The sequence below is a fragment of the Vicia villosa genome, linkage group LG2, assembly GCF_029867415.1.
Source record: "Vicia villosa cultivar HV-30 ecotype Madison, WI linkage group LG2, Vvil1.0, whole genome shotgun sequence".
NCBI lineage: Eukaryota > Viridiplantae > Streptophyta > Magnoliopsida > Fabales > Fabaceae > Vicia > Vicia villosa.
Genome location: NC_081181.1, coordinates 156,093,663 through 156,108,185, shown reverse-complemented (window position 1 = coordinate 156,108,185; position 14,523 = coordinate 156,093,663). Strand labels below are relative to the sequence as shown.

Here is a 14,523-nt window from a genome sequence, read left to right as displayed (position 1 = left end):
CTGATATCCCCCTTCTAGTCTGCTCCCAAATAAATTACCATAATCGTGTTTGATCTTGGAATGATCAAATAACTTCTCCTTCATGGGAAGGTGTAGAAGGCAAACGATGTCATCTAGTATAATTTTCATCTCGCCAATAGGGAAGTTTAAAGATGATGTTTCTTTATGCCATCTCTTAGTAAATTCCCCCTGCATGCCATGACTGATGGTCTTGTAGTCGAAAGAACACATGTCGAAAATACCAGAGTATCAGATGACACTTTGGAACCAATCATCCTTAGGTTGATAAAACTTCAAAATCTTTATGTTGTGGCTAACATACTTCAAACAATGGCGCTCCTATTAAAAAAATATAACAATATTTGTTGTAAGGATTTTGTTTAAAATATATAATGAATAACTGTTAATAAACACACTTCTCTGGCCCATAAATGCACACCAACATGATCTCTATAATATATCATTAAGGAGGTGTCAAAAGACCCTCTTGGATAAGGGTCTCCAAGTGGAGGGACATCATCATGTGCAACAGGAGCTTCCTTCAGGTCTACGTGAGCAGAGAAAACTTGCCCCTAGGTTGAGGACCCCTGTGATAGGAAACTCCTACAACTCAATGCTTCCCCGTCATGAGGACTAGGGAGGTTTCCCTGCCTAGTTCTTGCCTACTCATTCTAAATTCAAGCCCTCTCACGTCGAATAAGAGCATGTTGAGTTTCACGACCGAGTCTCATTTTGTCGTCGTTGTTTTCAGCCTTCCTGAAAAGAAAAGAAAAAGAAAAATACATCAATTTGCATCCAAGACATTTTCGAATATGCATCTCCGAAAGTCAATTAGGAAACAATTCAGAGATGCATCTCCAAAAAAGTCCGTGTTTGCAACAATGTCAGAAAAGGATATTAGTTTTCCCCTAACAACCCAAAATGCAACTAAATCATAGTGCATGTCTCTAACAACTATCTATTTTGAATTCTACTACTACCTAATGCATTTAAAATAAACTATTTTACCTAGTTAAGTGTTTAATTTTATTAGAAGCCTGATTAAAATTTTATGAATATATCTCTATTTAATTTAATAAGTTAAGCTAGGTTAGAGTTACAGTGATAAAATTCTTACTTATTTTGTATGTTTGAAACTATAAAGAAATAGCTTACGAAAAATAAATATATATGTGGTAGAGTGTTTTAACATGCATTCGTATATAGAAAGAAATGATTACCTCAAGGGCCCAACTTACACAGTTTGAGGCAGGACAGACGCTTGACATTGCGGGGGGATCCCAACATAAGTTGAAAATGTCATCCTAGAGTAAGGGTGGGACTTTAATGCATTGAATACACGCTTTTTTAAAAAAAATACTTACCACTTTAATCACTTAAAGAGTGTCCCAAGAGCACTGGTTAGCATTTTCCTTAATATTTAGGCTTTCAAAGAGCTCATTTACCTATTTTTAGATAGACTACATGATATTTAATATATATTATTCGACCTATTTTCTAATAGGTGTGCATATATAATCTGACCTATCAAGTTTCGTTGACTTTTTAATAGCCTAAACTATTACAAAACGTGCAAACAACAACGTCTAAGTCACCACGGTTCTTCCAAACACCGTGGTGACATCTCAACTCTTAGATTCTAACATTTTTTTTTTTAATTTTCAAATGAAAAATTCTTAGGATATAATAACGGTTGTTAGGCTAACCATAATGATAAAATAGAGCTTTCATGGGTTCGAACCTCAACATCTTAAAATATTTTATTCCTTTAACATTAAGGCGCACCTTTTCTTTTTTATTTAGTTTTAAAAAATTAAAAGGAGTATCACCTCTCCTCATGTGTGTATGTGTGTGTGTGTATATATATATATATATATATATATATATATATATATATATATATATATATATATATATATATATATATATATATATATATATATATATATATATATATATATATATATATATATATATAAACGAACAAACTCTCACTTATTGATAGTATTGCAGTAACATTCACAGCAAAACTCTAACACTCATTTTTTCTGTTCTTCTTTGTTATTAGCTTTCCTATTCTAAAAAATAGCCGTCAATCTTGTTCTCTGTCGTTAGCTTTTCTATTACATACGAGTGTTTTTCAGATAAGTGATAACGATTTATATTGTTCGTCATACATGAAGGTATTCTTCATATTCCTTATTCTCTCATTTTCATGTATGTTGTTGTTATGTTTCACATAATTTTCATAATATTTTTTTGCTTCTTCATCATCATTAGCTTTGCTGTTGATGATAGATGTTTGTTGTCATGATTTTTTTATATTCGTCTTCACCACTTTAACAAAGCGCATGCATGGCTATCATACATATAATTCGCGTAGCTATGAAAAAAATATAAGAAGTACGAAGTTGATGTGAAAACTTCATCCACCTTATATTTCTTTTTCATAGCTTCACAAATTAGATGAACTTCATAGTTGTTCCATTTTCACAATCATTTTCAATAAAAGGTGCGTCCTAAAATGTATGTTTTTTTATGTTGTTGCATGTATTTATTGTGTTATTGTATGATGTTGTTGTTGACAAATGTTCTCCAGACCAATTTTTAGTAGGCAAACTTGTACCTGAAATTTCAAAATTTCAAGTATTTTTATAATTTTATAAAGATACCGAAAATTGTAAAATTTCCAGTGCAAAATACTAAAAATATCACAATTTTCGATAAAAACTACCAGAAAATTCAAAAATCTACCAGTAACTTACTTGTTTTCGCCAAATTTCCAGTATCACCCAAAGATTTGAAAAATCCGATGTTTCACACAAATTTCAGAAAATGTGATAATAAATTATTATGATCCGCAATGTCGTTTATTTCTTTTTTTTATAATTGATTGGTATGATTGATGAAAAAGGTTTTATGCTATCTCCAACCTTTCAATAAGGATAGGCACAATTGTTTTATGATAGTGTTTCTTTTCATTTTGAAAATTTTTCTGTATGTGGTTCTACAGAAAAAAAAATCTAAATGAAAACATCATAACCCGTTAAAAATGTAATCTGAACTACAAATACCAAAGCATGGGATACACTACAAAGGCATAACAAATAATGGCTATATACATAGATATACAGATGTACATAATATACATATAAACAATTTAAAGATTGGAGAGGGATATAGACCCGGTTAAAATGTAGTCATAACTACAAGGAGCATGTAAACTGTAGCAAATGACTGTACAATATACACATTAAAGATGTCGGGGAAATAGGATGGAGTAGGATCCATGGCAAGTCTTCACTATGTACAGAATACCAATATTTACAGCTCCCTTGATTTACCAGAAAGGGCACCACCTGAAAAACAGAGAAACATAGTATTATATAATCCATAGTTGGCCGCAGACATCACGTTTCACAACTCTCATCAAATACAAGAACAAGGCTTCTTTTCTTTTCATCTAAAAGATCAAACATATAGGAGGAAGAGAAGAGAGGTAAGCCAATTTTGTTTAAACAAACAAAATTTAGAGTCATTCTCATGTATCTAAATCAGTGAGTCCACATAAATTTAAATTAGATTTTAACTCGATGAAAACTAATTACAGGAGTTGGAGATCATTACCCAACATAGTTTTGACATAGATTTTCATGTGAGGTAGCATGGGAAATTAATTTTTGTACTTGCAATTTCACAGATAAAGCATGATCAACTTCCCGAGAGTCTCCAGGATTTAAGCTGCTATGGTCCACTGCATTCTGAACGGAGCTGTTTAATACTGAAGAGCAAGTTGAAAAATCTCGACCTGTAAGCTTGTGACTCATACGAGCCATGACAACTACGGCACGCTCATTCAGAACCTCATTAGCATCACCGAGTTGGTTAACCGCCTATTTGAGCAAATGCGTATAATGAGCAGCAATAATCAAAAGCAAGCAACAAAATAATAATAATAATACAGAATGTATATACCTGAAGAAGTTCCCTTTCACGGACACCACGCTGAGGATGAGGAAGCTCTCGATTTGCGCCAGATTCTTCACTAGTTACAGTAGGAGGTGCATGATTGCTAGTAAGCATAGACATTTGCGGAACTTCATTGAAGTTGAAAAGACGCCAATTTATAAGAGGGTCATGCACAAAGGCCTGAATGTAAAGAACATATAATCAACTATTTATTCAAATATTGAGGATAACAACAAGTCAACAACAAATACAGATTTCTGGCCCAAAATGTAAGAACATATAATCAATTATTTATTCAAATATTGAGGATTACAACAACAAATACAGATTGTTTGGAATAAAATCCCCATTGGGTGGCCCAAATTTATGAAATATTAGTCTACTAGAGCTCAGTTAATAAACACAGTTTTTTTTATGTAACAAATCTTAACGGTTCATCCTGCGCCAATAACTTATCACTAAATATTTCTTGCAAAGTTGACATGAAGAGTGAAGATTGTTTCCACTTATAAACATGTGTTCAGGATATCTCTTATTCAATGTAGGACTCTTAACAATAGTTATTCAGATCCTAATAATTGTAATTAATAACAAAATTTAGCTAAAATTAAGATATTATAATTTTAAGATTTAAAAGAAATCATTTCAATAAAAGCTAAAGAACTGTTAATCATAAAAAAAAATAATTATTTTTGATTCTATTTCTTTCTTGATATTAATTTGGTTGACAGTTCATACCAATGTTGACCTGAAATGTGAGGCATCACTAACCATACTTGATTTAACAATTAACTTAGAATATGAGATTTAATGATATCATTGATAATTTTTAAGACATGGCAATTAAAGGGGGGAGGTGAGGGGAAAGTATCTATCTTTACCTCCATCATGGCCATAACACTATCTTTATTTGTTCTCAAAACTTGCATAACATTTTCACAAGTTGAGCGGAAATTTCCTTCGATTCCACTAACTTCCATAGCTTTCACAAGCATTCTTGTCAAGCGAAATGGAACCTGAATAACATTAAAGTAAGATACAATTAAATATCCGTATTCCCTACAACTAAAGAAGTGGTTCTTGGATATACCTTCTCCGGGAACTTCTCTCGATTAATTGATGCTTCAAAACAGTCTCCAAAATCTATGTGTAAAATCTTCCCACTGCAGAATATTAGGAATATTATAAGCTAAAACTATCAAGTTAATGTCAATCTAGCTAAATTTCTCTATCATTAGCCTACCTAAATCGGTGCAACATGAGATTGCTAGGATGGCGATCACCCAATCCAAGAAGGTAGCCAACCTGTCAAAACCAAACCGTTAGCTTAGCCCATATAGTAAATAATAAAAATAACAAACAACAGAGGAAAATATAATTGCAGATGAAAACTCAGTATTGAACTATTGATGAATTATTGCCAGGGAGTCTTATGTAAAGTAAAGGGTCATAAAATTGCAACGTAATATTGATTGCCTAAAAGGGATTTAACCTTTTAAAAATTAATCAACTTTGGTGAGAGGAAAGTCGTACATATACAGTAAGGTCATATTCAAGTTGTAAAACTCAAAAGTCAACGTAAACTTGTACAGTTTTCATAGACTGGACTAGTAAGTTGTCAAAGTTGACCTAATGTCAGAATAATATCTAAAAGGGATTTAACCTTTTAAAAATAATTAACTTTGGTGAGAGGAAACTCGTACATATACAGTAAGGTCATATTCAAGTTGTAAAACTCAAAAGTCTACATAAACTTGTACAGTTTTCATAGACTGGACTAGAACGTTGTCAAAGTTGACCTAATGTAAGAATAATATCTAAATTAGCTTACAAATTTCATATGTACATATAGATAAAGATAGAATATATAACTCCATTGACACTCAGTTCAGTAAAAATTAAAATAAATCTTTTCTAACCTTCATAAGAGTTAGTGTGCACAAGGTATATTATTTATTAAAATTTTAAAAACAATTATTAGTCCCTGACTTCGAATTATGTTATTTACTTTTTATAAATATAATATATGGTATTTATAATTATTTACTTTTAATATTTGGGGTGATAAGTGTCACTTGTTGTAAACTTAGTAGTACCTATTTGCAGTAATTTGTTTACCCTCTTTTTTCTAACCGGATTGTCACATTGTACTTTAAGTCCATCTTTGGCAAGTCATGAGCTTGGATAGCGGTTTAATAATAGAGTGGCTTATGTTAAAGAGTCCCATATGTGGCTTAAACGTTAAGTTAGGTCCAACCACAATTACAAGCTGTTTTTATAAAGTTAAGTTAGGTCCAACCACAATTGTAAGAGCATATTAAAAAAAACCATTTGCAATCATAGTTTTATTTGGCACATTAATCAAGCATGCTGAAGTACCATTAATAGCAAGGGGTGTCATTGAATGTTGTAATTGTGAAAAGAGTATCCATTCCCTGGGTTTGGATCACCTGTTGAGTTGCAGGACTGTGAAGGGGATGATACCTTGAAGAGAGGTTTTCTCCTATTATATCCTATGTCTTAATAAAATTGATATTTCTTTGGAACTCAATTTTTGGGTTTCGAACAGATGGACCAATGACACTCTATTTGATAATAAGTCGGTAATTGGTATAGCTCATAATCCTGCTCAACATGCCTAATGAAACAGAGATGCTTGTTATCGAAGAGAAGTTTGATAAAATTTAATTTGGACTCCTTATGTTCCTTAACAAGGTCAACAAATAGATATCTTAGTTTTCTAAAGAGTAGTGTCCTAGCTTAAGATAAAGAAAATATATTCATCGGCATGGGCGGAGTGTTGGAAATTGAAACATTATTACTCCACTTTCCAAGTAGCTTAGGTTCAATCCACCGCATATTCAAAAAAAATGGCAGGTAGGAGTGAGAAAATTTGGACATAGCAAGTGTTGATATTTGTAAATATAGTGTTAAGAATATTTGTATATAGAATAGTCCCACATCGACTATATTATGTAATTAGCTGTAATCTCTCTATATATAATAAAGTCTCCGTAGTGCTTTACAAAACACACGGTTTATTCAAATGCCTCTTAGTCTTTCGTATCTTAACATGGTATCTAGAGCCTACTAAGAGGAAATTCTTCGCCGTGTTTTACCCGGTTGACCTACTGTCTTCCGGTGAGAAATTTCCTTCTGCAAACCGTGTCATCACTCCGGTTTGCCTCTTTTTTTTTTTTTTTTTCGGCAACTTTTTCGGTACTGTTCATCGCGCGTACTGTTCACCGGCGCGGTACTGTTCATCGTGTGTACTGTTCATCGATCGGTACTGTTCACCGGCGCGGTACTGTTCATCAAAAAAAAAAAAATTTTTTTTTTTTTTTTTTGCTCAGCTTTGTTCTCTGATCGCAGATCCGCTCTCGGTTTATTCTTCCGACTCGCAAAAATCTACCCTCCAGTACAAACAGCCCCGTTCTTGTTAACTTGAAGCTATGGGAGACTCGTTTACTAAAGTTCCGCTAATCCCATGTGAAAAACTAACCGGATCAGCAAACTATAACATATGGGCTCGTGCTGTCGATATGTGGTTTCACGGTCAGGGATTTGAAGAGCACCTAACCACAAAATTGTCTGCCGTTGCAACCGACAAACTCGCTAAATGGAAGAAAACTGATGCCTCTCTATGTACTGTGTTGTGGTTTTCCATAGCACCTAACCTCCAAGCTCAGTACCAAGCCTACTCCACTTGTTATGAGGTATGGGAAAAGGCCAAGAAAGTCTTTTCCAACGACGTTCACTCTCTATACAGTGTCATCCACAAACTCAACACACTGACGTTGGAAAATATGGATGTGCAAGCTTATCTGAGTAAGCTTGATGCCTTGAAAGCCAGTTATGAAACCCTCATGCCTTACGCAAAAGATGAAACAGCTCATGCCGAACAGCAGAGTAAATATTTCATGGTCATGGCACTTAAAGGACTACCATCAGAACTCGAATCCGTTCGTAACCAGATTTTATCAGGTACTATTGTTCCTAGCTATGATACAGTTAGTGAACAACTGTTGCGCTTGGCTACACCTCATGAGTTTGGTCCGGTTTCTCCTGCTCCAACACCAGGTGACACTGCTGCCCTTGCATCTCTTGGAAACAATCACAATCGCCTTCGAGGAGGGTCATCCAACTCCAAACCACGTCCCAAGTGTGACCATTGTAATCGGCTTGGGCATACTATCGACCGTTGCTGGAAGCTTCATGGCAGACCTCCACGTCAGGTAAATACAGCTCAAATTGATTATCCCGATACTATGCAGACTTCACCTTCACTTCAAAATCCTACGCCAAGCTACGACGATTTTCTCAGGTGGTGTAAGACTAATCAGAACTCTGGTTCCACGGCTTCGGTTGCACACATTGGTAATTCATCTGTTTGCCTCTCTCAATCATCTCCTCTTGGTCCTTGGGTCCTCGATTCTGGTGCGTCTGATCATGTTACCGGTAATAAAGGTTTTTTCTCTTCCATCTCTACCTCTGGTTTCTTACCTAGTATAACCGCCGCAAATGGTTCTAAAACCCAATCCCAAGGGATTGGTACTGTTCAAATCCTACCATCTCTCTCTGTTACTTCTGTCCTATATGTACCTAATTGTCCGTTTAATTTACTGTCAGTCAGTCGTTTAACTCGTGCCCTTAATTGTTCTATCACCTTTACTAATAGTGCTGTTACTTTGCAGGATCGGAGTTCGGGGAAGACGATTGGCGTCGGATGTGAGTCTCAAGGCCTTTACTACTTCTCTGCGTCATCCACCACATGCTCTGCCACAGATTCTCCACTCATTATACATGCGCAGTTAGGTCATCCAGGTCTCCCCAAGCTCCAAAAGATGGTGTCCAGCTTATCTAAATTATCTAGTTTACATTGTGAGTCTTGTCAGTTAGGGAAACATACTCGTAGTCACTTTCCCAATCGAGTCAATAAACGGGCTGCGTCCCCTTTTGCTTTAGTTCACTCCGATGTTTGGGGTCCTTCGCGTACTGAGTCTACTTTTGGGTCTAGGTATTTTGTCACTTTTATTGATGATTTTTCACGTTGCACGTGGCTATTTTTAATGAAGAACAGATCAGAATTGTTTTCTATTTTTGAAAAATTTTATCAAGAAATAAGAACCCAATTTGGCTTGTCTATCCGTACCTTAAGAAGTGACAATGCACGCGAATATTTATCTCAACAATTTCAAATTTTTATGTCATCCAATGGTATTCTGCACCAAACATCTTGTCCCCATACACCTCAACAAAATGGGGTAGCCGAACGTAAAAATCGGCATCTCGTAGAAACCACTCGGACCCTACTTCTCCATGATAATGTTCCTCTCCGGTTTTGGGGGGATGCGGTGCTCACGGCATGTTACCTCATTAATCGCATGCCCTCATCTGTCCTTAATAATAAAATCCCTCACTCAATCCTGTTTCCAAACTCTCCTCTTCACCCAGTTCCTCCTCGAGTTTTCGGGTCTACGTGTTTTGTACACAATCTCTCCCCTGGTCTTGATAAACTATCAGCTCGATCACTAAAGTGTATCTTTCTTGGTTATCATCGATCCCAAAAGGGATATCGTTGCTACTCACATACTCTACAACGATACCTCGTATCGGCCGATGTTACCTTCTTCGAGTCAATTCCATACTTCGAGTCCAGCCAAGTAACTCCGGAACCCCTTCAGGAAAGTACTCCTACACCTCTTCCGGAAGTCTCATTTCCCCTTATCCCCCACCATTCAAGCCTTACGGTTGACCCTCCCACTACTCGCCCATTTCAAACATATCAGCGTCGCCAACCCACTTCTGTCGTACCTATTCCTGAGGCAGTACCTGTCCCTGAGGTCATTGCAGACTCTCCTCCGACGCCTTCGCCATCACCGGATCCGATCCCGCAACCTGAGTCCGATCTTCCGATTGCTCTTCGAAAAGGTATACGTCAAACACGAAATCCTTCTCCACATTATATTGATTTATGTTATCATCGTCTTTCTCCTTTGCAGTATACTTGCTTGTCTTCTTTGTCTTCTGTTTCTATTCCTAACACTCCAGGTGAAGCATTATCTCACCCTGAGTGGAGGCAAGCAATGATTGACGAAATGTGTGCTCTTCAAAGCAGTGGTACTTGGGAACTGGTTCATCTACCCCCTGGGAAATCGTTAGTAGGTTGTCGTTGGCTTTACACAGTGAAGGTTGGTCCAGATGGTAAGATTGATCGTTTTAAAGCTCGTTTGGTAGCCAAAGGATACACTCAGATTTTTGGGTTGGATTATAGTGATACTTTTTCGCCTGTAGCAAAGATGGCATCTGTTCGACTTCTTCTAGCCATTGCAGCCATTCGACATTGGCCTCTTCATCAACTTGACATCAAAAATGCCTTTTTACATGGTGATCTTGAAGAGGAAGTATATATGGAGCAACCACCTGGGTTTGTTGCTCAGGGGGAGTCCTCACAAATGGTTTGTAGGTTACACAGGTCTCTTTATGGTCTTAAGCAGTCTCCGAGAGCTTGGTTTGGCAGATTCAGCACTGTAGTACAACAGTTTAGTATGGTCCGTAGTGAAGCTGATCACTCTGTGTTTTATCGTCACTCTGCCCAAGGGTGTATCTATCTTATTGTATATGTGGATGATATTGTGATAACTGGCAGTGATCATCAAGGAATACTCCAGTTGAAACAACATCTCTCGAATCAATTTCAAACAAAAGATCTTGGTAAACTCCGTTATTTCTTGGGAATTGAGGTGGCCCAATCTAAAGATGGCTTGGTGATATCCCAGCGGAAATATGCTATGGATATTTTGCAAGAAACAGGGTTGTTGAACGCTAAACCAGCTGATACTCCTATGGATCCAAGTGTCAAATTGCTACCCAATCAGGGGGAGCCTCTATCTGATCCAGGTAGGTATAGGAGATTGGTTGGAAAGTTGAATTATCTCACAGTCACTCGTCCGGACATCTCTTTTGCAGTTAGTGTGGTAAGCCAATTCTTAAATTCTCCTTGCCAAGAACACATGGATGCTGTTGTCCGGATTCTGAGATACATCAAGTGTGCTCCAGGAAAAGGTCTCGTGTATGAAGATAAAGGACATACTCAGATAGTTGGATACTCTGATGCTGATTGGGCAGGGTCACCCATTGATAGACGATCCACTTCTGGGTATTGTGTACTTGTTGGAGGAAACCTTATATCCTGGAAAAGTAAGAAACAAAATGTAGTTGCAAGATCAAGTGCCGAGGCAGAGTATAGGGCCATGGCATTGGCAACATGCGAACTCATTTGGTTAAAACAGTTACTCAAAGAACTTCAAATTGAAGAAGCAAGATCAATGACACTTATTTGTGATAATCAAGCTGCATTGCACATTGCTTCAAATCCAGTCTTCCATGAAAGAACTAAACATATTGAGATAGACTGTCACTTTGTCAGAGAGAAGATTGAATCAGGCGAAATTGTTACAAGTTTTGTCAACTCCAATGATCAATTAGCAGATGTGTTTACAAAATCCCTGCGAAGTCCCAGAACTAATTATATATGTGGCAAGCTTGGTGCATTTGACTTATATGCTCAAGCTTGAGGGGGAGTGTTGATATTTGTAAATATAGTGTTAAGAATATTTGTATATAGAATAGTCCCACATCGACTATATTATGTAATTAGCTGTAATCTCTCTATATATAATAAAGTCTCCGTAGTGCTTTACAAAACACACGGTTTATTCAAATGCCTCTTAGTCTTTCGTATCTTAACAGCAAGGACATACCATGCTCATAACTGCCAAACTTCTGGTATAATTTGTTCTCCTCTCGAGCCATACCTCTGAAGTTCGACTTTTTAACCAAAGCACCTAGGAGCAGGAAAGTAGCAAAACTTTAGATCTCATCATAGAATACAATGAGTGAAGTGAACTTTGTACAAACATCACATACCTTCGCTAGGTCATTTCCTTCAGTATTGTCCAAAGCATACTCAAACACCTCCACTTTAGCTATAAGAGGCAAGTGATCATAATCAGGTGCAAAACTGAGCATGCATTTGTGTTCATGATTCAAGATGACCTGTACAGCCAAGAATTATAATAATTCAAGCAACTTAGATCATGGAGAATTATCATATTAGAGTGAAGAAATATTTCTTTGCAAGTGAAGGCAACTAGGAATATAGCTCTGACCTTTCTAGCATCTCTGTACTCCCGGATAAGTGAATGCAAAGTGTCACAATTCGGGACCCATTCAATTAGACCACTGTTTGGAGATAAAGGGATTACAGCATATCGTTCGATAGAAAGATCTTTCTCAGCTGTTTTAGGAGAATTCTCAAGAAGGGTATTAACCAAACCGAAAAGCTAGCAAAAAATGAAAGGGTTCTTATCAACTTGTCAAGACGAATGCATCGAGAGAAAAATTTACCAGCCACCATAGACATACAGACAGTATTCTCTAAGACAACTAGTACAAGAGACGTCGTACTCATACCTGCATGACTCGTTCATCCTGGCGTAAATCCTCGTGCCCCTTCAATAAGAAGGCATAATCATCACCATCACTCCCATGAATAGTTAATTTCCTGGGCCGTTGCTTAGATGGTATGATAACAAGCTGGGGTGCAAATGATGCAATAGTAACCACTGGTGCATCTGAAATAAGGATATAAATGTTTACTGAAATATATCATATTTTTAGATGTAGTAATAGGAGGATCTCTCTCATTTAGCTTAAATAACCGAAGATGTCTCATTGAAGTTAGTTAAAACTTATATGTATTGTTAGATGCCCAAACTGTTTCTGGGTTTGGTGCCCCATCGTGTACACTGTACATCACATCATGCACTTCTTTTTCAATAAAATAAACTCTATATTTTCAGATCAACTTAGATCGACCTCATTTACTCTTCACCCTAGTTTCGGAGTAGTGTTGAGTAGCCGTAGAGTAGCATAGACACTACAGCAAACTGTATGCAGTCCGTAGTTAACATAATGCTAAGGAATAATCACACTATAAGATTTGTTTCATACTCACCTCATATAAGGTATTGTGATCTTAAAGATTTAGATATTCATAATCACATACGATTCAATCAAACTCTCAATGTTCATTTTCTACCATATATAAATGTAATAACTAGAAATCGAATATTAAGTAGATTAAATATAAGTACCTTTTCAAATGGACAAAATACAATAATTTATTCGACAACCTATCTTTTTAAATTTATCTATCTTTCTGGTCATTTCTCTCCTCTAGAGAGTTGCATTTGATTCTTCCATTTCAATGGTCAAAAAGCATTATACTAATCATCAATTTTCTTTCTTTCCAATTTTCCATTTAAATAAACGAGATAGAAAATTCTGAGATACCAACTCTCCGTTTTTCTTTATCCAAACAATAAAGAAAACCCTTAATTTTCGCTGTTTTTTCTTTTCAATAGTTCATATTTTCTGATTTCCACCGCTTTCAAATGGAACATAAATATCATGTAATTTGATATCAAGGAAATAGTAAAACTAATTTACCAGCGCAGTATGTCCCAGGAACAGCAAGCTCTAAATTTCGGCATTCTAGCAACTCTGGAGAAACCGTCTACAAAATTTAAACAAAATATAAGGCCCATGACAATGACAAATAAATTGAATCACTAAGCATCACCATTACCTCCAAGTCTAAAGTAGCAAGACTTTGAAGTTGTTTATCTATCTTTCTGAATACATGATAATAGATATCCCATGCCTGATAAAGAAATAAATAAAAATTATTTCCGGAAAGGAAAGAATGACAAACAGATTGTAGCAAGCAACAATTGCACTGAAAGTACCAGTATGGTGTTAGATATATAAAATAAAAAACATTCACGAATCTACATCTAACAATTTAACCACTTAGAGTAATTGATTTGCAACACCATGCACATATGCAATGTTTTGGTTATTTAGTGCCAGCATTAAAAATAAGTTGTAATGGAGTATGAATATTTTAGTCAGTTTATAAGGAGTTGCATGCAATCTAGGTTCTTATGCTGTCCATCATCTTTTTCCTTTGAGATCAGATTGGAGCATATTTCTCAAGTTTAATGTAAGGTGGACCAAATTTCATGCAAGTGCGCTATTCATGCTATTTTCATTTGGTTGATAAACCAGTCAAATTCTATCCGCTTTTTGCCAAAAAAAAAAAAAAAAAAAGAGGCTGTATGCATGTTTTACAATGGGGAGGGTTCACAACTTCAGGCAAGGAATGGTCCATTTAAACAACGGAGTGAGTAGTTACCCTAAGGCTTTATTTGAAAGGTAAGACTTTAAAAAAAGAGAAGGATTGAATGGAAAGAATTGAGGGATGTAAGTGGAGAAGATTTTGTGGGGTTTCATTTTATTCATAATACGGAAACCATCTAGTTTGGGAGAACTCAAAAATTATATAAGAGGCGTTTGAAGGCTTTTGCAGGGTTTAAATAATTTCTTCAATTATAATCTTTTTATTTTATTTTAAACATGAAGAACTCAAGTGAATCATCAGAGTTCTTCATTTATAATCTATGTTGTTTTAATATTTTGAAAATTAAA

General features: G+C 35.9%; 1 protein-coding gene across 1 annotated transcript in view; it reads right to left on the bottom strand.

Moving 5' to 3' along the window:
- Positions 1-3,101: 3,101 nt before the first annotated feature.
- The window catches only part of LOC131652626 (serine/threonine-protein kinase TOR), a 52,249-nt gene continuing 40,827 nt past the window's right edge, over positions 3,102-14,523 (bottom strand). Inside the window, exons 45-56 of the mRNA XM_058922537.1 lie at positions 13,622-13,696; positions 13,483-13,549; positions 12,445-12,605; positions 12,141-12,314; positions 11,899-12,027; positions 11,733-11,816; positions 5,213-5,274; positions 5,060-5,132; positions 4,851-4,985; positions 3,976-4,149; positions 3,628-3,893; positions 3,102-3,359 (exon numbers count right to left, since the gene is read on the bottom strand). Of these exons, the coding sequence (XP_058778520.1) occupies positions 3,341-3,359; positions 3,628-3,893; positions 3,976-4,149; positions 4,851-4,985; positions 5,060-5,132; positions 5,213-5,274; positions 11,733-11,816; positions 11,899-12,027; positions 12,141-12,314; positions 12,445-12,605; positions 13,483-13,549; positions 13,622-13,696 (1,419 nt within the window). The 3' untranslated portion in view covers positions 3,102-3,340. The remainder of the gene's footprint in view (positions 3,360-3,627; positions 3,894-3,975; positions 4,150-4,850; positions 4,986-5,059; positions 5,133-5,212; positions 5,275-11,732; positions 11,817-11,898; positions 12,028-12,140; positions 12,315-12,444; positions 12,606-13,482; positions 13,550-13,621; positions 13,697-14,523) is intronic.